This window comes from Protopterus annectens, chromosome 17.part0, assembly GCF_019279795.1.
Source record: "Protopterus annectens isolate FY-2018-M chromosome 17.part0, PAN1.0, whole genome shotgun sequence".
NCBI lineage: Eukaryota > Metazoa > Chordata > Ceratodontiformes > Protopteridae > Protopterus > Protopterus annectens.
Genome location: NC_056751.1, coordinates 248,209,959 through 248,233,601, shown reverse-complemented (window position 1 = coordinate 248,233,601; position 23,643 = coordinate 248,209,959). Strand labels below are relative to the sequence as shown.

General features: G+C 38.1%; 1 protein-coding gene across 1 annotated transcript in view; it reads right to left on the bottom strand.

Moving 5' to 3' along the window:
- The window catches only part of ANO3 (anoctamin 3), a 3,574,693-nt gene that overhangs the window by 1,105,398 nt on the left and 2,445,652 nt on the right, over positions 1–23,643 (bottom strand). The window contains exon 12 of the mRNA XM_044059352.1: positions 17,503–17,637. Coding sequence (XP_043915287.1) covers positions 17,503–17,637 — 135 coding nt within the window. The remainder of the gene's footprint in view (positions 1–17,502; positions 17,638–23,643) is intronic.

Here is a 23,643-nt window from a genome sequence, read left to right as displayed (position 1 = left end):
TAAGATTCTCCCAAATGGGCTAAGATTTTATAAATTCCTCAATGGGATTTCTAAGAGTGATCCCTTATTTTTGGTGACCTTGCAGGTTTTTTTTTTTTAAGTATGCACAGTTACAGTTATTCGAATATTGGTCAACTACAATGATAGACTCATTTCCACACTGTATAGTGAGTTAAAAGAATTGGGTTTTAAAGTTTTTTCTGCTTCTACATTTAATGTAGCTGAATATGAAACTGTTTAGTACACACCTGTACATTAAAACTGATTGATAGGAAAAAAAAGAAGATCCATCATGACCATGCAGCCTATCAGGTTCATAGGTTAGTACTAGGAATAGTTATAATTTTCCTCTCCCATCATGTCGATGTCAGATTATTAAGAATGGTTCCAATAACAACAAATCTTCAGCTTTAGCATCTTATGGTGTCCCTTTTGAAGTTGACAATGTTATCTTTTTAAAGAAAACACAAGGAGCACCAACTCTGAGAAGTTCTGAGAGAATTGCCTCGAGGCAAACTTTTTATGTAGGTGAGGACAATTGACAGTCTGTATATCAACCAGATCTCTTACAATTACCAGTCCCATTACTCTACTAAGAGGAGGGGGAGGGGAAGAAGCAGAAAGAAAATGTTCCAATGTAGACTGTGGGACTTTATTGCTGTTTGTGAGTTTTCTAATTGAAAACTGCTAATGAACATATTGATGAATGTATTCTTAACTACACTCATACTGTTTTTTTCTAGTAACCGGATGAATCTGTTTAAGTTTCTCTTTTGTGCCTCGCAAGAGATAATATCATTTAATTGAAGTTATTTGTGAGAAAGTAAAATATGAATTTTATTTCACAGGATACTGTTCTAGAATGGCAGGGTCTGAGAAAACCTTCTATTTACTATCCACCTTTGGGTTATACCCTTCAGACTTTGTATGATGCCTGTCAAATAGATCTTATTAGTTTAGATAATAAATGAAAATAAGAACAAAATGCCATTTAAATTTTACAGTTTGAGTAAAAAAATAGGTGTTAAGTGATTTTAAAACTAGTAATTACAGACGCATGATGGCTTATTAAGGGGATGGGGTTTTGTGATTATGCAACAGGAAAATTATATTAAAGGTATGGAGAATTTGTTATCTAATACAGGTGAATGTAGAATTACATATGTTTCAGATGTATAAGTATATTAAAATATTTTGTCTAACTTGTTAATGCAGGGATTTATGAACTTTTAGTAGTGGATAGTTCTTTTTGGTATAACTAAAGTATATGAATCTAGGTCTTCACTTTTTGGACCTATTCAGCCCCAGGGAATATTACGATAGGTATTTCCATTTTTCACTACAGTATTTTGAATCTTATTGTTAAATAACTGGATAGTTATTTAAAAGATTTATGGAGTTTTTTTTCTTTTTTTAGATAATAGGATCATATCAGGTTACTAGGCTGATGGTCCCAGGGCCCTTACAAGCCTAGCCTAGTTCAAACCATGTTCCCAAGGGTGTCTGGTTCAAACAGATACTAAAATAAGCTGAAACATTATTCTTTTAGTGTTGATGAGAATTTTATGTTCACTTTAGATGTGAAGTCCCTTTTTACTAGTAAACTGATTAGTATAAGTGTAAACTTTTGTAGAAAAAAACATGCCTAAATATATTAATTATAGTAATAATTTTATTTATACTTTGTGTAGTATGACAGAATTAATGTTATAATTTCTTTGTATTCAATTTTAGATATTATCAACAAGTGCATGGGGATGCTATGGGTGCCACAACTCTTCCATATTTTGCCAGTGTGGTTTAAGGATCGTTGGACCTAGAATTGTTAATACTAGTTAATCCATAAGACTTTACAAGATTTTTTTCAATCTTTTTTCATCTAGGGTAGAGCTGATGATGAATGCAATATTTTTATTAATAACTTAAATCACAGTATAAACTTTCTAGAATTTTCATTGGGTTTTAATGGGAATACAATGAACTTTTTGAATGTTGAATTAACTATGGACACAAAATATAATCATTTGGGAGTAGGACACATAGGTAATCTATATTTCTGAACAGTTATGTTCACTCTAAATGTAATCATCCCTTGCATATTAAAAGGAATATTCCAAAAGGGCAGATAATGTGAGCCTCCCATCTGACCACTGATGATACATTTTGCAAGTGAAATAAGGTTTATTTTTAAGATGTTTATAACTAGAGGTTATAATATGTCATATTTAGCTAACGTGAATAGGGTGTTTGGAAGGAGACATACTTTCTTTCCACTGATGCTGGCTGTTGATATTAACAAGGTATATAACTACAGAGATAGTTCTTATAGACATTCCTTTAGTTTGGAAATGTATATGGATGACCAGAACATCAAAGAAGTTATTTTAAAGAATTTGAATATCATTAAAGGGAATGTGAAACTATTATTGCTAGTAGGTGATGTCCCTACATTTATTTATAAATAAATGGTACCACTCTTAAGAAGCTACCTGTTGAAATGTTGGCCCTTGAAACACTGAGCACCAATAAGCAAAAAAAAAAAAAAAAAAAAAAAGACCAAAAGCATAGGAGAAGAGCAAACCTTGACAATTTCTCTTCTCCTTTAAACTTCTTTTTGCAGGGTGAGCCTACCACACCCATGAACTTATATATACCAACTCTAAGATCGCCATACCTCAGAAAAAAATGAATATTCCAAGAAGCGGTATCTCAGTTTTGGGATATGCAAGTCCAATCCTTTGGTCATTCAGTCTCCACATTTTGGTACTCACTCTAGCAGGTCCCAACATTTCAAATGGTTATTCTCTTAAACAGTTGTTGCAGAATGATAATATGAAAATCGCACTACCTATTACTAATAATAATGGTATGTTTGCTTCTTGGCAAAGTAATTTTTGTATATTTGTTTATGAGGGTCTTTTTTATTTCTTGTATATTTGAATAAAACTATTTACTCTAGGATTTATTAAAACTGTAACTCAAGTTTGAGTGGTTTATATATCAATATGTTCTGGATATCATTATTTTTATGCAGGAATGACAACGCCAAAGTTATCGGCTATAATTAGAGAACATATTTATGACATTAAACACAAGGACTCTACAAATGTTCTGTTTAGACTTATGTCTGTCTGTGATGGCAATAATAAAAATAAATTTTGTTTCATAGTAGTTGATCTGAGGCATGTGATAACAGAAGAAGTAATTTTAATAATAAATCAGAGATCAGGTAAGCTAAATTGAAAATTAATTTGCAAGTCAATATTTTCCATGGTACAAAAATGAATCTAAAAATATGAAATGTTTTTAAAGGATAAATGATTAAATGAATATTCGTACATGTTAGCCTTTATAAACAAAGACTGATATTATATTATTATAATATAATCATTCTATTTTATAATAGCAACACTGTTCACTGTATTTTGGTTGAGCACTTTCATCTCTTTTATTAGACTTTATCAGAACCACGACAAACATCATTACCTTCATTTAAATAACCACAACCCACCTTCAATTACCCAACCACACAACTTAAAAAACAGCACTACCTACTTGCATTGCTTTAAAAGAGTTAAATTATTCAAAAACAAATTTTCTTCTCAGGCAATGGCCAACCAGTATTATGTTCTACACAGAACACCTTAAGACTCAGTTCTTGGCTGTAACCCATTTCAGGAGCAAAACTAAACATTGATTATTCAGGCACAAAATGAATTACAAATGGAGCTAAGCTAGCAGCCTGTTCCTGTTCTACAGTCTCTCATGTGTTTCTCAGTGGAAGAAATACAATCACTCCAGAAAATACACAGAGCCACAAAAGACTTCAACTATCAGGGAGTTAGTGCACATCGATTGGTCATTGCTGCATGACTGAGTGGTCTTACTTAACAGAGCTGGTCTGAGTGTCTCAGTGGCTGGGGCCTGCTTCTGACGCATACTTTATGTTCTGAATTTTAACATTATTTTGATTCTTTCCCCTTTGTTTTTCTGCACCCCCACTGACTCTATTTACAGTTTCTTATAAACTGTAATATTGGGACAGGAAGAAATTCTGTCCTCTTTTTGCTGACAATGTTTCAATTTCTAACTACCACCACTCACTTACTCAGTCACCAACCTCCCCCTTAGAAGACCTTCATCTGTTCTAGTTACTACTGAAACAGTCCGTTCAAAATATCTTTCGCTGTCTGAATTTTCTTCCTACTGAAATAAAAAATTCTCTTTTTTACTTGAGATGCTAAGCATTTTGTTTATTCTTAAACTCCTCTCTGCATTATTCAGAACTATGTTTAATCATTTCAAATATTTCACTTTTATTTACTAATTTGATTGTTAATTCATTTATAATTCTTTACTGATTTAAATATTGTTATTCCTGACTACTAAATTTAACATCACTCACTAATTTATAAAATCAAATGGTCATAACACTGAATGTTTTTTTACGCTGGCAGAAGTGCAAAATATTTTAATGACATCTGGCGGTGTTAACTTCATGCGAGATCAGGGACTTTGCACTTTTGCCACTGTCAAGTGATCTTATAGTTAATATATATAATCAACAGGGAGTGTGGGGATACAGGAGAGCATGTCACCCTGCAAAAAACATGATTTTTTTTTTTTTACATGTTATCTATTTTGATCCTTTTGGATCAGTGTTTTTAAGTTAATAGTTTTGCACTTCAGTAGTTTAAAGTTAAGACATACGTGTGCGCGTGTGCGCACACACACACACACACACACACACACACACACACACACACACACACACACACACAGATATACTGAAGATAAGCTACTGTTCAGTATATTAACACACACAATATAAACAAAAATATTGACTGCATAAGAATGATAGTGCATTGCATATGCTCCAAGATATAACCTTAGAGCACGTAAAACAAAAACAATGTTTTTTGCAGTGGGGCATCAAGCTTCCCAGTACCCCTCATGTGGGGGCTGAACCTACAGTGTCTCTTACATTCCATTAAATTTGCGTGAATAACAAATATCCATATACATTTACCATTAAGCAACCTAAGCCATTACATATCCAGTGGTGTGTGGCATATAGAAAATGTCAAAACACAGATATACTGCCACAAAACTGGTGCACATCTATTGGTCATTGCTGCATGACTGAGTGGTCTTACTTAACAGATCAGGTCTGAGTGTGTCAGTTGCTGGTGCCTGCTTCTGAGACATACTTTATATGTCTCAGAACTGCAAACATAGATACATACAAGCAGATAAGTGGGAATGGTGTCAAAGTGGGAGAAAAGCACTACTAAGTGCTAGAAAAAGATGGCAAGAACTTTTACCAGTGCTTAATTAAAGGTTTATATAGCTAGTCATCTCATGGTCTCTTTGATTGCTTGCCTGGTATTGTTCTTATTTCCATATGTTTCAAGCAGTTATACAGGCTATAGGTGTAAAGAAAAGAAAAATGAGCAGTATTTCAAGACTTAATGAATCCAGTTAGAAACTAAGATGAGACTTGCTCCTTCTAGAGCTGCAGGTTCTTGGAACTCCTCCATGGCTGATCATCAAATGCATGGTGCACCAACAAAGTAGTATGTTGAATCCCCCTTCTCTAGCAGAGATCCGCAGTCATATCCTCTGAAAAGTCAGTTTGATAAAGTGGATCTCTTCATAATCCAAACAGGTAAATATAAATATATCAACATAAGCAGGGAGGGATAGCCTTATCAACATATCCTGTTGCTTCAAACAGGTGTACAGAAAAACTTTACTGATGCAATACACTCAACATTTTGGAGAAGTATTGCAGACTAAAAGGTTTAGACAGAAGCAAATATCGTCTTAGCCCTAGCTCTCAAAAGCAGAATAAAATGGTGGAGTGATAACATGCACTACATAAGGATATACCACCTAGCATGAGCTATACAGCTCAGACACCCCTACACCATGTACATAAGTGCCCAGTCTCTGTGAACTGTGGTGTAAACTGCTGCACAATGTTCTGTGTATTGCATGTGACATGAGTATGACACCACACTGTGCTGACTGCTTGCCTTAAAATAAATGAATGTCATTTCATAATATCCAATGGAAATGATGCTCACACTGAGCATTGCCAAGTAAAATCCTTCTCCCTCACCTAAACGCAGTCTCTTTCCCACTTTTTAGAGCACAACTCTAAACACCCCTCTATCTGACTTCAACTGCTTTTCCTATTACTCTCTCACCTACAGTATTTCTACTTACACCTAATGTTCTCTCCTACTGCTTTCTTCCCATCATTACTGCTAAAATCAATCCATATTTGTTTTTTCTACTCTGTTAGTACATTTGCGCATTGTTTCTTTTTTTCTGTAGGACTCTCTTCTTTCTATAATTATTCCATTTTTGTAAACTAGTTCTGTTTTATTTTGTCATCTGGGCTGTGCCTACAAATAGTGTAGTGTGATCAGTGTACTACTCTGACAAATAAACAAACTGAAATAAATACATGAATACATACATTAATTCATTCATGTATTCAGAAATAAAGTTTCTACTGAATGAATATTTGGAACCTTTAATCATTATGTAATGTTTTAAAATGTTTCTGTTTGGATACTTGATTCACTAATGTGCATTGCTGTCTGTATAGTGTATCTTGAAACTGTTGTGTGCTCTTCATACAGTAAACATTAAGGTATGCGCACTGAAAATATCCATTACTGGAAATGTATCACAGTACTGTATATCTTCAGGAATCTATTTATATGTTTTTGAATATAAAAAAGTACAGTGTGAGAGATTGCATGTTGTTAGCTTAGCATGTCGTCATGAACGTGTACATAACATGACATGTTTTGGGAACAAAACCATCAAAACAAACCTGATCAAACAATCATTAATTGTTTTGCCCCCCCCCCCCCCTTCCTCCCCCAGCAAGACTCATGTTAGCAGTCATTTCCTAGGTTTACTAGGTTGAGTTTCAATGGTATTGCTTTGTTGAGTTATATTTTGATGAACATTTAACTAGATAAAACAATATACACCATATGTGTATCTCTTCCATCTGCTCCTAACACAGTCCACAATAGGAAATGGTTGCTCAGTGACTGTTGCATGACAATTTCATATCTGCAGATAATAATGCACTCTTGCAGGACCTAGGAATGGTATTACTGGGTAGGGAAAGGGAACATGACCAGACTGAGTGGATATGGGATAAGACTCTCAGGAGGTGGATATTGTGGCTTGTGGATGGACAATGCCAGACTATTATCATTGTGCTGGTGATATGCATGCCTGGGCATGGCTGAATGCAATGTTAGTTGAGGCGCTTGGAATGTCACTGGCACTAAATGAACACAAGCACCATTAACTAATTTTCTAGTATTCCTTGGTGGCTGTAGCACTGACAGCAGGATACCTGCTGGTGGAGTTGACACTGATGACCGCCTCTGAATACTTAGTTGTGCACCGTACTTAGTAACATCACATTTTTCATGACTGCATTACACTGGTTTAACATATATTCACACAACCTATGTGCTGTTTTACCAGCAGAGATACCAGTATACAAATATTGATGATGATGCACTAGGTAAATATTACATATTAAATTCCAAAGTTGTCAGTACGACACATTAGTTAATTTATCACAAACATACTGTACGAATTTTAGGCCTTTTTGGATCAGTGCAATCATTATGCATTTCTGAAGGTGGATAATGGCTATATTTTACATTGTGACAAGATGTCTGTGTGTCTTATGCAGAACTGACTTATTTATATCGTTGTACTCTCTTGTATGAAGAACAGAGTCAACAGCCACCCAAGGTTCAGTTGCTGGCACTGCTGACTAGTGGAATGACTCTGACAGACTGACAGTAAGGTGACACATCCTATTTGCAGAGGGACTGGACCAGAATGATGCAGACAAGTATTCTTAGAAAGTGCCTGATTAGGAGATGTGGACACACAAACATATTCCACCAGTGGTCATTTAACAGTTAACAGCCAAGTGCTGTTCACTTGGGTCTATATCAGAACATTGAAGTATTACAACTTTGAATGTTCTGATATCGAACACTATTCAGTGAATGCTAAGAATAGTGAAGCTGCAGAACAGCGAATTCTTTCCTCAGGAAAGAATTTGGTTGGCCGTTTCTGTGGCTTTGCTATTCTTAGCGTTCGCTGAATAGTGTTCAATATCAAAACATTCAAAGTTTTAATTTAATTTCAAAGTGTATGTTTAGTTTAGTGTAGCGTTAGATGTAGGAATTTAAGTGTATGTGTGTGGTTGCTGTTTGTTTGATGTGCTTGTGTTGTGCGTATGTGTTGCATGGAAAAAATTTGCTGTTCTGAATGTTCAATATTTTCATGTTTAGATGTTTTGGGGCCGATGAAATAGCGTTTGCTATTTTCATCTTTTGATAACATGATATAAACGCGTTCACTTGGGTGGCACAGAATCATAGTGGGTTTTACAACCAGTATTTCTGCTGAGGAGGAGTTTGTGGAAGATACTGAAAGTATGTGGTCACTTATCAGTGCACAGGACTTGATAAAAGCAAAAAGATAACTTATAGTAGCTACACCAGCTGGGTAAAAGGGAAGTAATGATCCTGATCAGCAGGATGTCAAAGAATGTAGGCTCTGACTTCTCAATCTGTATACTGGGAGAGCTCACAAAGGGAGTGCAATGGAAGAATTACTGGGTCCTTGCATGGTGTATCGCCTACCCTGCCACTAAAGAGAGACAGGAGCCATGTGAGCCATATTAGATCCTGGGAAAGAATGATAGTAGACTGTATGATAGTGCTGTCTGAACACACATGCATCAGATCAGCACAACAGCACCACTTAACTTCCTCAGCATATGCTGCTCATTGTACAGCTTATGCACATCATGCCAGATGCAGACAGGTGTGTGTGTGTGTGTGTGTGTGTGTGTGTGTGTGTGTGTACATGTGTGTAAGGTCTGGATGCCAAAAGACATGCATCAGGATCAGAGCTTGGACTATTGGCACAGTTCTCAATAGTCCTTCCGGCTCCCAGTCCATATCCTGTTTACCCTGCTGTAGTAGGTCACTAAGGTCTGATGATTCCTTATGCACACCCATTCCACCTATGGCTACTGTAAGGCACCCCAAAACACCTAGTGGTAAAAACTTCAACTGCAAATATATAGAGCTCAGAATATGGGGATGCTACCCAAAAAATGACATCTGTTTCATAACATGGCTGTTATCATAAGATCACCTTCATAATCACAGTCATATAGTGTGGTACTCTCAGGAGTTATACTGTAAATGTATATCTGGTTTCCTTTCCTGTTTGCTTCCTGATAACTGCATACATAATGATTGCTGTGCTCAGTGTGAACCATTTTTCTTGTTTAAAATACAGGTGCTGTCTGATGTCATATCAGGACATTTAAGTATCAGCATCACCTAGGATGGTACTGTAAAGGTAACTATGCCTATATAGTCAAAAATGGGTGTATGTCAGGGCATTTTCACCAGACCCTGCTATATTCCTTGCACTGAGGGACCCAATTACTTTCTTCTCATGCAGTAATGCTGTTTATCTTACTGCTCATCACTGCCAAAGTGAAATATATGTGATTGATATTCTTGTATTGTTACCTGGGGTTCTTGGGATAGGCCTTCTCTATGTTAGACTGGAAGGTCACTGTGCCTTAATATTATCATATTGTGCAGAACTATAAACAATTTTGATTATCTAAGATGTTTATTTTCTCAGATGCAGATTGAGGAGGACACCTGGATGTTTCCAGTTACCTAAAAGTGGACCTCAGCAACCTAAACATTTCACCAGTTGCATTCCAGCTTAGCTGTGTGACTTACTACAGATGTCAGGCGACTGAAGATAATGTACAGATATATTAGGATCTAGGGATAATTATTTTCACCTAACAAACACTGGGGTATGGTGCACTGAAATGTTAGGCTCTATACATTCACGGTTTAAAATGGCAGGATATTATTTATATTTTAGCTTGTACATACTGGTCAACAGCAAACCAAGGTTGTGTAATGGAGCTCAACAGCAAACTAAATGCAACTGATTCAAAACTACCAACAGCAGCTGTTCTTAATAAACTTGTTTGGTGTTTGGAGTTCCCTTTGGTATTTTTAGCTTGTACTTACCAACCAAATGTCCTTCTGTAATGTTCATACTGATGAACATGTGTCCCAGTATACAGGTTCTCTGAGTAGAATTGTGTACTCTGCCAGGGAAAGATGACATAATTTGTTGAATGCCAAACTCTGTTGAGCACATGGCATGACTTTTGACTTATTTTAATGTCTTCTGGTTAATGTACCACTACCACCATCCCAGAAGGTGCCATTATAGTAATGTGGGTGCAGTCAATGGCACCAAGAATGTGTGGATAATGAACTATCTTATAGAAGCATTACTTGGATGCATGGCATTTGGCTGCCAATGATGGGGGACTTTGTATAATTCACATGCGCATAACATTTGACAGCCCTTTTTTAACCATCACTACTCTCACCTGTAGGGTTATAGCTTCTAGGAATTTAAGTGTTATTTAAGTTTGTTAAATTGGCATGTTTTACTGCAACAGGTTGGAAGGGGTCCGCAATTTGTACTTAAGCCTTACGAAGATGCTACATTTGCAGATGATTTTCAGTGCTGTGAAAAGTTTGTAGGCTGACACGACTTGATTGTTTTATTTCTTCCTTTGCATTCATCACCTAATGTGGTACTTTTTAGAACTGTCACTATACCGCAGTATCAGCAGCTTTCACACAGCAACCTGCCTCAATAGGAAGATGTTATGAAACTGGAGAAGTGGGTACATTTTAAGATCCTCATCTTTGTATGTGTTTTTAGTTACTTTGAACAAAAACAGCTTTTGTGTTTATCTGATTGCCTCAGGCTTGGGTTTGGAAGGTATTTTATTTTGCTAGTATAAGAGTTACCTTTCAGTGAATTTGTGCTTATCTTCGTAGAAGCTGCACTGTGCCTGACTGAATTGCTTCCTGGACTGATAAGTATATTTTTTTGCACTTGCTTTAACTGTTTTCAGTGATTGATTGAATTATTACCTATCTGTGTCTGCATTTATATATTTGCTGGACCTCTGTGTGAAGTTTTTGTGTTCTTAAACTTGGTGGCTTTTGCAGTGCCCGCCCCTTCTATATATCTGATCTGGGACACTCCTCTCAGTCCCGTCACATTGGCTAATTCTACCTAATACAAAGAGATCATTTGGGAAGGCCAATCCCTTAGTTTGTTAACCTTGAATTATCTTCTGTTCCTCCTCTCTCCCTTTCCACTTTACTAAAAAAATACTTTATTCTGCTGTTTGCTTTTACTGTATGTGTGCTTCCTCCAACTACTCTAGTAATCATCTTGCTTTTTCTGCTGCTTGTTCTCTAAAGTATTTAATTTCATCTTTTCTGCTGCATTTATTGCCACTCCTTTATAGCCTGTTTAAATTACTTTATTCTAAGCCTCTTAGTTTTGGTTTAAGCACTTGGGCTTTAGGCCTACCCCTTAGCTCTCCTTGGATTCTCTCCCACAGATTCTGACAAATCTGGATGGACAATTTCCTACAGTTTCTCCTGCCAGTCTGGTTGATATGGGCATCCTTAGACAGTGTAGCAACTGTCTCATGTACATGGACATCCATCTACTACTACCACTTAGGAACAAAATTTGTGAGAAATGCAATTACATTAGGAACCTAGAGTCTATGCTCTCTCCCTCACAAGCCAGTACATCTGGCACTGAGAAGGTTGTCAACACAATCACTACACCTCAAACACCACCCACACTTACACAACACTTACCCACATATGCAGATGTTCTCAACAAAAACATACCCAAACAGAGGAGACCTCCAATGCAAAAATACAAGCAAACTCCACAACCCTCCACACCGCATACCATGCATAATCCACACAGCTGTGTCTCACAGCCACTAAGGCTTAACCATAAACCCAACATATTAATCATAGGAAACTCCATTGTGAGACACACAGATGTGCCTCTCACCAGGCTAGATAAGGAGAAGGTCATGGTTAGTTGTTTGGCTGGTGCCAGAATCCACCATATCACACACACACACACACACACACACACACACACACACACACACACACACACACACACACACAGACACACACACACACACACAGACACACACACACGCACACGCACGCGTGCGCGCACACACACACACACACACACACACACACACACACACACACAAGTTTCTCAACAATAGGTAGTCCATGTTGGCATGAATGACTTGAGACATACCTCCCTGGACTATATGAAGAGAGACATGATTGAGCTCACTGAATATGTGTCCCAGGCAAGTATGTCCCTAGTCTTAAGTAGCATTCAACCGTCACCGAGAATGATGCTTCAATACAAACAGAAAATGATTGACTTTAACAATTAGCTTAGTATCTGGTGTTATTTCAGGGGGATCCATTACCTGACAGCCTGGAAAGATATGATCACAGACAATGATGCTTTGCCAGAGATGGCCTGCATCTGTCTCACTTGGGCTTCAGGCTTCTGGCAAAGGATCTTGCCTCCCCCATAGTGCCTTTTTTAGGAAAGATGATGAGGTCAAAACTACCAATGTAAACATTTAAAGAAAATATGAATTAAATGTCATGCTGCAAAATGCTGGGAGTCTAAACATGAAACTGCACTCATTGCAAGCATTCTTAACCCTGGAAGATGCTGACATTTGTACAGTCACAGATACCTGCTTCAAAGCTGTGGAGAGCACCCCAGCCTTACCGGGTTACTCATCCTATCATACAGTCAGATTCCACACAGTGGGTAGCAAAGTGGAAGTAGGTGGAGTTTCAATATATATTAAAGACATACACACATCCAGGCTAGTCTGTCAATATGATGCATATGAGACACTCCAGGTGCAGTTAATCACTGTCAAGACCCTTATTCAAATCATAGCTAGCTACAGGCCCCCAAATTTGACTCAAGATGCCCACTCTGACTACCTGGACCTCTTCAAATCTATCAAGATTCAACCCTTTACCCTGATCCTGGATGAATTTAACTACCCAAACATAGATTGGAAGAACTACTCATGCCAGAACACAAATATCCAGAGTCCTTAATTTTGACAATGCAAACACCTTGGAACCGCTAGTCAATACCCCCACAAGAGGTGAAAATATCTTGGTCTTGGCATTAACCAACATGAATATCTACTGCAGCATCCCTACAGTACCATCCTCCTTGGTAAGATCTGACCATAAAGCACTCAATTTAGAAGTTACCATCTCCTCTGACCCTCCTCTAGCTAGGGTCAAAAAAAAAACTTCTCCAAAGCTGATTACAACCTCCTGAGAGATGGTATAAACAGCTTCACAGCTCCCTCCCCCTCTGTATGAACTGGTACTAATGTCCAATTCTACATCGAAGTACTATAGGAGCATTTATATAGATGCATGGAATCAGGAATACATGACAGGATGAAATCATTCTCTGCAAGGAAGTGTAAACCTATCTGGTGGACATCTGCAATAAATAAACTCTATAACAAAAGGAAAAAAATGCTGTCCAGAACAAAGAAGGAGCGGGTGCCCAATTGGAAGGAATCTCTCCTTAGCCTGAACAAGGAAATAAGAGCACTAGTGAAATACTCCAAAGCAAACATAGAGTCCAAATTGGCCACATCTACTAGAGGCAATCATAAGGCCTTCTTCACATACATTCACAGTCTCAAAAGAAGCACCCATATCTGCTCAAAACTCATGGTCAAGGACACCACATACACAAATGCCATAGATATAGCCAACTTACTGGCTGACAGATTCAGTGAAAACTTCACCTCACTGTCCCCCATCAGTAAATCCGGACATCCCCAGTACCTGGCCCCCTCCCATTATCTCTAGGGAACAGGTCATCACTGCCCTCTCAAAGGCAAAAAATGCAGCCTCCATGGGACCCGATAACATCCCAGGCTGCATCCTACATGAACTCTGGCATGAACTTGCAGCACCATTAGGCACCCTATTCAACCAAAGCCTAAGTACCGGCTCACCCCAGCTGAGTGGAGGACAGCCACTGTCATCCCTTTGCACAAAGGTGGAGCGTCCATGGATCTGGGGAATTATAGACCCATCATCCTAACTAGCTTGATCTGCAAGGCTATGCAATGGATTATCATGGACTTCATTAACAAGGACATTGGCAACCTCCAAACACTCGATCCCACACAGTTCGGTTTCATCAAGGGGAGGTCATGCCTGTTAAATTTGGTTGACTTCTTTGAGATAGTCAACAAAACAATGGACGAGGGGAAGATGGCACACACCATTTACCTTGACCTGGCCAAAGCCTTTGACACTATTCCCCACCAAGACATAATAGATAAACTCTATCAACTAGGCATCAATCCACATGTTAGCAGATGGGTGGCACACTGGCTCACTGATAGAACCCACCTAGTCAAAATAGGGAAAGCCACCTCAAGTAGTAGACCCGTAATTAGTGGCTTACCCCGGGATCAGTCTTGGGGCCTCTGTTATTTGGGATATACTTTTCTGAGGTGCAGGGCAAAACCAATGGGTTATGGCTGACCAGGTTTGCAGATGATTGCAAGCTGGACGCTGTCATCAATTCCCCTAGTAATGTGGACATCCTCCGAGAGGGTCTCCCCCAAAGCAATGACTGGTGCCAGAAACATGGTCTCAAGCTGAATACCAAAAAATGCATCATCATCCCCTTTGGGGAGAGTGATGTCCCCACAAATTATCACATTAATAACAACATCCTAAGCACACAATCAGTCATGAGGGATAAGGCCCTCCAGGTTGATAGCAACCTGACTTTTGAATACCATGTTGCTTCCATTGTATGGAAAGCTTTTTACATGGACCACCTTATAAGTAAGGGTATCTCATCCAGGGACAAAGAGGTCATAATATCCCTGTATTCTTCCCTTATAAGGCCCATTATTAAGTACAATGCCCTTTCGGCATGCACCTCACAAAGCACATGCAGCAGCTGGAGAGACCACAGAGGTTCCTCACCAGTAGAATCCAGGGCCTCAAACATCTATTCTACACTAACAGGCTAAAAGCCCTGTACCTCTACTCAGTTACATACAGACTCCAGAGCGGTGACCTCTGTCTGGCATACAAAGCAATTTCAGACCCCACCTTGATGGGACTGCTGTATATCCGCAAGTCAAGCTCCACTTGAGTAACCAGCATGTGCAATCTCAACTTGGTCTGTGACATCAAAAGGACTTGCTGGTGGGACAGATTTGTGTCCCAGAGACTCCCCCATCTGTGGAACAGACTCCCTCTCCACACCAAGCAGAGTATTTCATTATCCCTTTTTAAGCACAACCTGGATAACTGTATGGGAAACAGAAAATACACCTCTGGGATTCCACCTGTGTCCCTGCTGGACTGGTACATCAGGTGCTGACTTGGCTATACATGGGCTAAACTCTTGGCTAGGCTTATACGGGACTCAGGGCCAATAGCCTATTAACTTCATATAATCTTATGATCCTATGAAAAAAATAAAGCATATTTTAATGTTATGCCCTTGCAATATAGTACAAGCCAAACATTCCTTCACGTGACATAAACTGTAACTGCAGATTAGTTAACAAAAAGGATTTCCCTAGTTACATAATAGTAGAATACGTGACAAAATCAAGCAAACGCCAACAGAGACATTGTCATAACTTGTTCTATAAACAAAACAAATGCATGCACAAAGACCTCAGTACAGACATAAGTACACATTGCCTTCAGACCTGTGTCTTTTTTCCTAGTATTAAAAACATTCTTCTAACTTTTAGATGCTGCTCATTTTTATTTAAAATATTTGTTTTTTAAGTAAGTTGCTATTATGTTTGATCCCCTCCACCCCAGTCAATATAGTCTTTGGTCTCTTTCTCTCTTAGCCTGTATCACACACTCTTTGTTCATATCTTGCAGTTTTACTCTTTCCACGGGGATTCTGTTCTATGCCTGATCACATTCAAGATGTTTCCTGAGTCAGTATATGTTAAACAGTATTTTTTAGATCTTGTAAATACTGTGTAGTTTCCTTATGCTCTGCTTGAAAACAAAGCATATACATTTCACTGCCTTCAATGGCAAAATATAATGAAGCTTTGAGCACTGTGACATGGTGGAATAAATGAAGTACTGTTCTTTAAATTTGTTAAAACTTAACATATTTCACTTGTCTCACATCTGAATGCTCACTGCAGACCATTCTTGCCTGACTAATTTTACAATGGGGTTCTGAACTCTCCAGGAGCACTGAACCATCACGTTTATACCAACTCTTATCTGAGAGCAGTTTTCATTGCTGCTGCATTCCTTTGGCCCTTAAGTTAAGGGATCTATGAAGTGTAGCAGGGTAGCACATTTGGATTGGCATTAGCATCATGCCAAGCTCAATGATGGTCTTTGTTTAACAGTACTGCAGATGGGTGCAGCTTGCTGTAATCTAGATTTACAACCAGCAGAAATTAAGTAGCTATCCATGGAACTATGACTCCTCAGAGTTTGTGAACTGAAATATAAACACACCACTGCTACTTAAAAATGATTTTCCAAGATGACAATGCTTGTTCACTAACTCATATTAATGTGTTCAGTTTTCTTTCATGAAATTAAAGATATACATTTAGTGATGCAATACAGTGAGCTGCTACATTTTCATGTACAAGGAAACACTGATTGAGAGTCAGCTAGCCTTCCTCACTGAGGAAGATGAAGATGCACTTATTATCACGAGTTTGATATCTGTGAGTTGAGTTACTACTTCAAGAACATCATACATGTAAACCCCGGCATACATTCACTTCAGTGCCTTTAAGTGCCAGCACATGAGCAAAAACATGTACTGACAGGAAAACAGCCAGCTGTTCATGTCCTGATATCTGCAAGATCTTTGGAAACACTTCAGAATACCCAGGAAATTATTTATCAGCATGACAGAAAGTTATCAGTGGGTCTTTAGTAAATTAACGTTAATGACAAAATAGGATTTGCGATGGAGAGATCGCCAGAAGAATAAGTAAAATCCGGCTTTTAATTAGTTGTAGCCATTCACAGATGTCGTGTAATGTGGCACAGATAAGAATGACTTCACTTCTAAAAACACTGTGATAAAGTTATAAAAATTGAGAAAAAATAAAAAACAGCCACCAGAGAATAAACGAAAGTCTCCACTTTTAATACGCCACGAAGAACAAATAACCAAAATTGAGAAAAAATAAAAAACAGCCACCAGAGAGTAAACGGAAGTCTCCACTTTTAATACGCCACCAAGAACAAATAACCAAACGAGTCATTTGGTTATTTGTTCTTGGTGGCGTATTAAAAATGGAGACTTTTGTTTACTCTCTGGTGGCTGTTTTTTATTTTTTCTCAATTTTTATGTTTATTTTATCCGTTTGGATTGTGTTACATTTCACTGTGATAAAGTGTTTAAATAAAAAAGCACTTCTGTTATACTTACCTGACTTGGCTGGTATCCATGGTGAACAATCCATACAGGAAAACAAATAATCCAACAAGAGCAGCTGGAATAAGCATTCCTGTGTACCAGCCTAACCAGGCAAAATACAGTCCAATTTTTTCACCAAAGTATCTCCTGTAAAAGAAACACTTAGAATAAATGCAATTGAAAGAACTAGCAATATGTACTATATATAAAATGTAGTAAATAAATACAGAAGAACATTGCAGGCTCTTTCATGTTCTGTAATTAGAAATCTTCAGTAACATTTTCTCAGGCTCACTAACATTGATATAAATACAGTGCCAGTCTTAAGAACAGACAGTGGTTGTATGTGATGGCCGCTGTTGGGTGAGGTATACATATTATGTTTGATGTCTGCTGCTGGGTGGGGTACAATTGTGTGTGATGGCCAGTGTTGGGTGAGGTATACATATTATGTGTGATGGCCACAGTTGGGTGAGGTACACATATTATGTGTGAAGGCTGCTGCTGGGTGGGGTACACGTACGTGTTATGACTGCTGTTGGGTGGGGTGTATGTATTATGTATGATAGCTGCTTTTGGGTGAGGTATACATATTATGTATGAAGGCTGCTGATGGGTGGGGTACACTTATGTGTGATGACCACTATTGGGTGAGGAACACATATTATGTGTGTTGGCTGCTGTTGGGTGGCATACACTTATGTGTGATGACTGCTGTTGGGTGGGGTACACTTACGTGTGATGATTGCTGTTGGGTGGGGTATACGTATTATGTGTGACAGCTGCTTTTAGGTGAGCTATACATATTATGTATGAAGGCTGCTGCTAGGTGGGGTACACTCATCATGTGTGAGGGGTTTCTGTTGAGTGGGATATACTTATTATGTGTGGTGGCTGATGTTGGGTGGGGTATATTTTTTATCTGTGAAGGCTGCTGCTGTGTGGGGTACACTTATGTGTGATGGCCTCTACTGGGTGAGGTATACATATTATGTGTGAAGGCTGCTGATGGGTGGGATACACTTATGTGTGATGGCCACTGTTGGGTGAGGTATACATATTATGTGTGAAGGCTGCTGCTGTGTGGGGTACACTTATGTGTGATGGCCTCTACTGGGTGAGGTATACATATTATGTGTGAAGGCTGCTGATGGGTGGGATACACTTATGTGTGATGGCCACTGTTGGGTGAGGTATACATATTATGTGTGAAGGCTGCTGCTGGGTGGGGTACACTTATGTGTGCTAGCTGCTGTTGTGTGGGGTATACATATTATGTGTGATGGCTGCTGTTGGGTGGGGTATACTTAATATTTGTGTGATGGCTGTTGTTAGGTAGGGTACACTTATGGGTGATAGCCTCTGTTGGGTGAGGTATACATATTATGTGTGATGGCCGCTGTTGGGTGGGTATACTCATTATGTGTGATGGCTGCTGTTGGCTGGGATATACTTATGTGTATGATGGCTGTTGTTGGGTGGGGCATACTTATGTGTGATAGCCGTTAAGTGTGATGACTACTTTTGGGTGGGGTATACTTATTATGTCTGATGACTGTTGTTGGGTGGGGTACACTCATCATGTCTGAGGGCTTCTGTTGAGTGGAGTATGCTTATTATCTGTTATGGTTGCTGTTGGGTGGGGTATACTTATTATGTGTGATAGCTGCTGTTGGGTCGGATACAGCATCATGTGTGACAGCTTCTATTGAGTGGGGTATACTTATTATGTGTGACGACTGCTGTTGAGTGGGGTATACTTATTATGTGTGATAACTGCTTTTGGGTGGGGTATGCTTATTATGTGTGACAACTGCTGTTGGGTGGGGTACATTTATGCATGATGACCACTGTTGGGTGAGGTATACATATTATGTGTGACGCCTGCTGTTGGGTGGGGTACAGCATTATGTGTGAGAGTTTCTGTTGAGTGGGGTATACTTATTATGTGTGATGACTGCTATTGAGTGGGGTATACTTATTATGTGTGATAACTGCTTTTGGGTGGGGTATGCTTATTATGTGTGACAACTGCTGTTGAGTGGGGTATACTTATTATGTGTGATGGCTGTTGGATGGGGTACACTTGTGTGATGGTCGTTGCTGGGTGGAGTATACGTATTATGTGTAATAAATGCTGTTGGTGGGGTACATTTATTATGTGTGATGGATGCTGTTGGGTGGGGTACACTTATTATTCTTATTGTGCAGAAAGAATGCTAATTGTACAATGAAGCACTACAGACATGTTTATGTAGGATATTGTTAAGTGTATACAAATTGACAAGCCACCATCATATAATATTAGCAAAAATTATCTACAGTAGATGCCATTTAAGGAATTTTGAAAGAAATAGTTGTTTATAACATTACATATATAATAAGTAACCCACTTAATCTTTCTAATATTAAATTACCAGTAGAACAATGTGCTACTCAATAGTTTTTTAAGGCCATTAATACTGAAATATTAGTAAAGGATTAAGAAATCATTGCTATTGAAAGGCAAATACTAAAAATGAAAAAAGAATTAGCTGTTATACCAAAGTGTAATGCTCAGAATAAAAGAATGCTCATATATTGCAAGGACTGGTGTCACTAAAGAAGTCTGTTTTTCCTTTGTTGTATTATTTTAAAGTCCAATCACTAATTTTATAAACTTACATGTCTTCCTACTATAAACAATCCACAGTAAATAATTATAGAAAAAAAATTAAGTTTTGCTAATATTCATTTTATTATATCTTCATAAAGCCATTTTTAAAATGATGTTAATGGCAATTATTAATGGTCCTCACCATCTAAAAGGGGACTGTTTAATGTGCACCTCATATGGGGTATCAGTGTACCAGTATAACCATACCCTGAAATGAGTCAGGGAGACAATGGTGGAGCATAATGCTCAGGTGACATCAGTGACCTTACCAAATCACACAACACTCTTTAATGGAGTTAGACACAACTAAAAGCCAAGCTGGATCAAATCTCTGGACAGATAAAACAAATAAACAAAGTAAACCTAGGAACCAGCTCCAAATCTGGAAAAAAAACCCACCAGCAACAGCACAAACAGCAGTTGTTCTCCTATTTTATTCCACAAGATTACAAGATTTAGTGCTTTCATCTTACTGGAAGACTTCATCAGAATAAAGTCACTGTTTTCTATTGCATTTATACTAAACATGGTGCAAACGTAGAACATCATTTCCTGCTTTAAAAAAAAATACCTAATTTCCTGCTTTAAAAAAAAATTACATAATTTCCTGCTTGTATAAAAAGCAATCATGTTAAAATTGTTACAAACTTGCCAGCAATGTAATATAAATGAAAGCACATATTTTAAAATGTATATTACGTAAAAGGCATATAAACCCACTTTGTACTTGTTCATAAAATCATTTTAAAACAACATTTGTTTATATACATTTTCATCATAATTTAGCAGTCCTCATTTTTAATACAGGACCTAATGAAAGCTGCCCATGAAGTCCTGGGGGTTATCCATGCAATTAACCGCAGCTGCCATAACAATTCATGGTACTGCAATAAACTTTCCAATTGTCCACCCCTCTAGTTTGGTTCAACCTGTTCTAATACCCAAAATAAAAATCTGCCACTGGGGCAGGCTTTCAAATGCTTGTAAAGTGCATTGGTTTCCATGCAGTGGGAAATTTCATAATGGCATTCATAGACATTAGTTTTTAATAGTCTATCCATTTTCCCCACATAGTAGGCTGAAAACACTTGACAGAACGCTAAGTAGACCACCCCTTTAGATGTACAATTAAAATAGTTCTTTGCAATTAAAGGGGTCTGTATAGTATTTATTTGGATTTCTTGCCTGTGGACCATGTATTTACATTGACTGCACATCCCACACTTATAGGTCATCACTTTCCTAGGCGGATTCCTGCCATTGTGTTTCTTAGAAGTCCCTTCAAGTAATTTTTTTTATATTGGCCCCTCAATTGTAGCCAAAAAGTGGGGGCTTGGAGAAAACATCAGGTATATTGGGCATTGTGAAAAAATATTTCTCTATAGTTCTTTTAATTTCATTGGTGGCAGAACCATACTTAAATGTCAAGGACCTTGTCAAATACTCTTTAGGTATACTTGGGGTGTTACCCCTACCATCTGGTGGCTACAGGTCCTGTATAGCAGAGTTTTAATGGCCCCCTTTATTATGCCTATCAATTAAATGGGATGAACCTAGCAATGGGATATATTTGGTACCCCAACCCCTTTCAATTCCCTTTCTGACATTATTAACCATTGGTTCTGGATAGCCCCACTCAATGAACATCTGGGCCACAAAACTAAGTTCCTGTTCTAAATCTTCTACATTAGATGTCATATGGGCAATACATACCATTTGCCCTTTAATTATACTTCTCTTCTGATGGAAGGGATGGTCACTTGTATAGTGTAGGTAAGAATTAGTAAAATTACTCTTACTATAAATCTTGGATTTAAATTTGTGGTTAACCAAATATTTCATTAATTTCACATCTAAGAAGTTTATTTTCTCTGTCCCAACATTGTAAGTAAATCTCAAAAATTCTGTGATTTGGTTTACATAAGTAATAAAATCATCCAGTTCATCCTTTGTACTGCTCTAAAGAATAAAAATGTCATCCAAAAAGCATAAGTAGATTAACATTTTAGAATGGTGTGTTGAACTGAACACATAATTCTGCTCCCAGTTCAATAAAACCAAGTTTGCAAACAAGGGAGCACAGGGCAACCCTATAGCGACATCACTGATCTGTTTATAGTACTCACCTTCATAGAAAACAAAATTATTGCCTAACACAAGTTCTAACATTTGCATAACTAGCTACAACTCTGTGTTAGATAAATATTTGTTTCTAATAAAGTCTTCAGACACTCATTCTAAACTAGTCCAATAAGGGATCACTGAAAACAAATCTTGGATATCAGTTGTAGCAAACAACACAACAGGGTCATAATATTTGTCAGAGATTTTAGCCAGAAAATCTTATGAATCCACCAATTAGTGATGGTATAAAGGTGGTATACATTTTAATTTCCTGTCTACATATACAGCTATAGGATATCTTTTTGAGCCTGAAGCTGTGATGGTCCCTACTCCGGGCCAATAATCCAGGAGCCTCAATCCTCACCACTGACACCAGTGAGGGATGGCCACTAGGAACAAAAATGGATACACATGATGTTTTCAGATACAGCTGTCTACACCAACCACAATTTCCTTTACGAGCACACAGGGAGCACACTCCAGTCCTGCGGCTGGACTCGCTTCTCTCACTCTCCAGGCCCCAAACATGACCCCACACTGACCACATTGGAGATCTATGTCCAAGTTCCAAGTAGCTGACACACACACTTGGATATTTGATTTTGACACACACACACACACACACACACACACACACACACACACACACACACACACACACACACACACATGCCTGGGAAAGGCTGGCACAGATTTACCAGCTGTGCCCCCTCTGCTCAGACTATAAGGTAATTATATTGCCACCATTCAGCCACACTAAGGCTCTTACATGGGTACATAATTATACTGAGTCAATTAATACTAATAAAAATGGTAGACGTTGACCAATGCAGCAAGGCTTTCAGGAGTGACAACAGGGTCACTGAAATAAGTACTTTTAAGATGTTAAAAAGAATTCTCTAAAAGACCAGCCACAATGAAAGATATAGACATATTTAATAATGAATAATAAAATAAAAAAATGAGAATATTGAATATCTAGTTACAATAAACACCAGAGTTTCAATCACAGGAGATATAAAAAAATAACAAAGTTTGATAGGTTCACACAGATGCAGAAAACCCACACCAAGCTAATTTCTCTATATTTTCCTGACTGACTAAAGAGTTAGCATTCCCTAGTTAAGTTACTTACTACAACAAGGCAAGATGATGAGTGCTGAGCTGCTTACTACAGCAAGGCAAGATGAGGTGTGTGGTTGTGTGAGATATCTGTGAAAGATCTTTCCTGTCAGGTTCTGAAAAACAATGTGATGCTGTGAGAGTTCCATCAAATCTCTCACTAATATTTAAAGAATCATTTCAGAGCTGGTTATACAATGACATCACATTGGGTCACCTGATTCTGGTACAGTACGGGTCTATATTATATC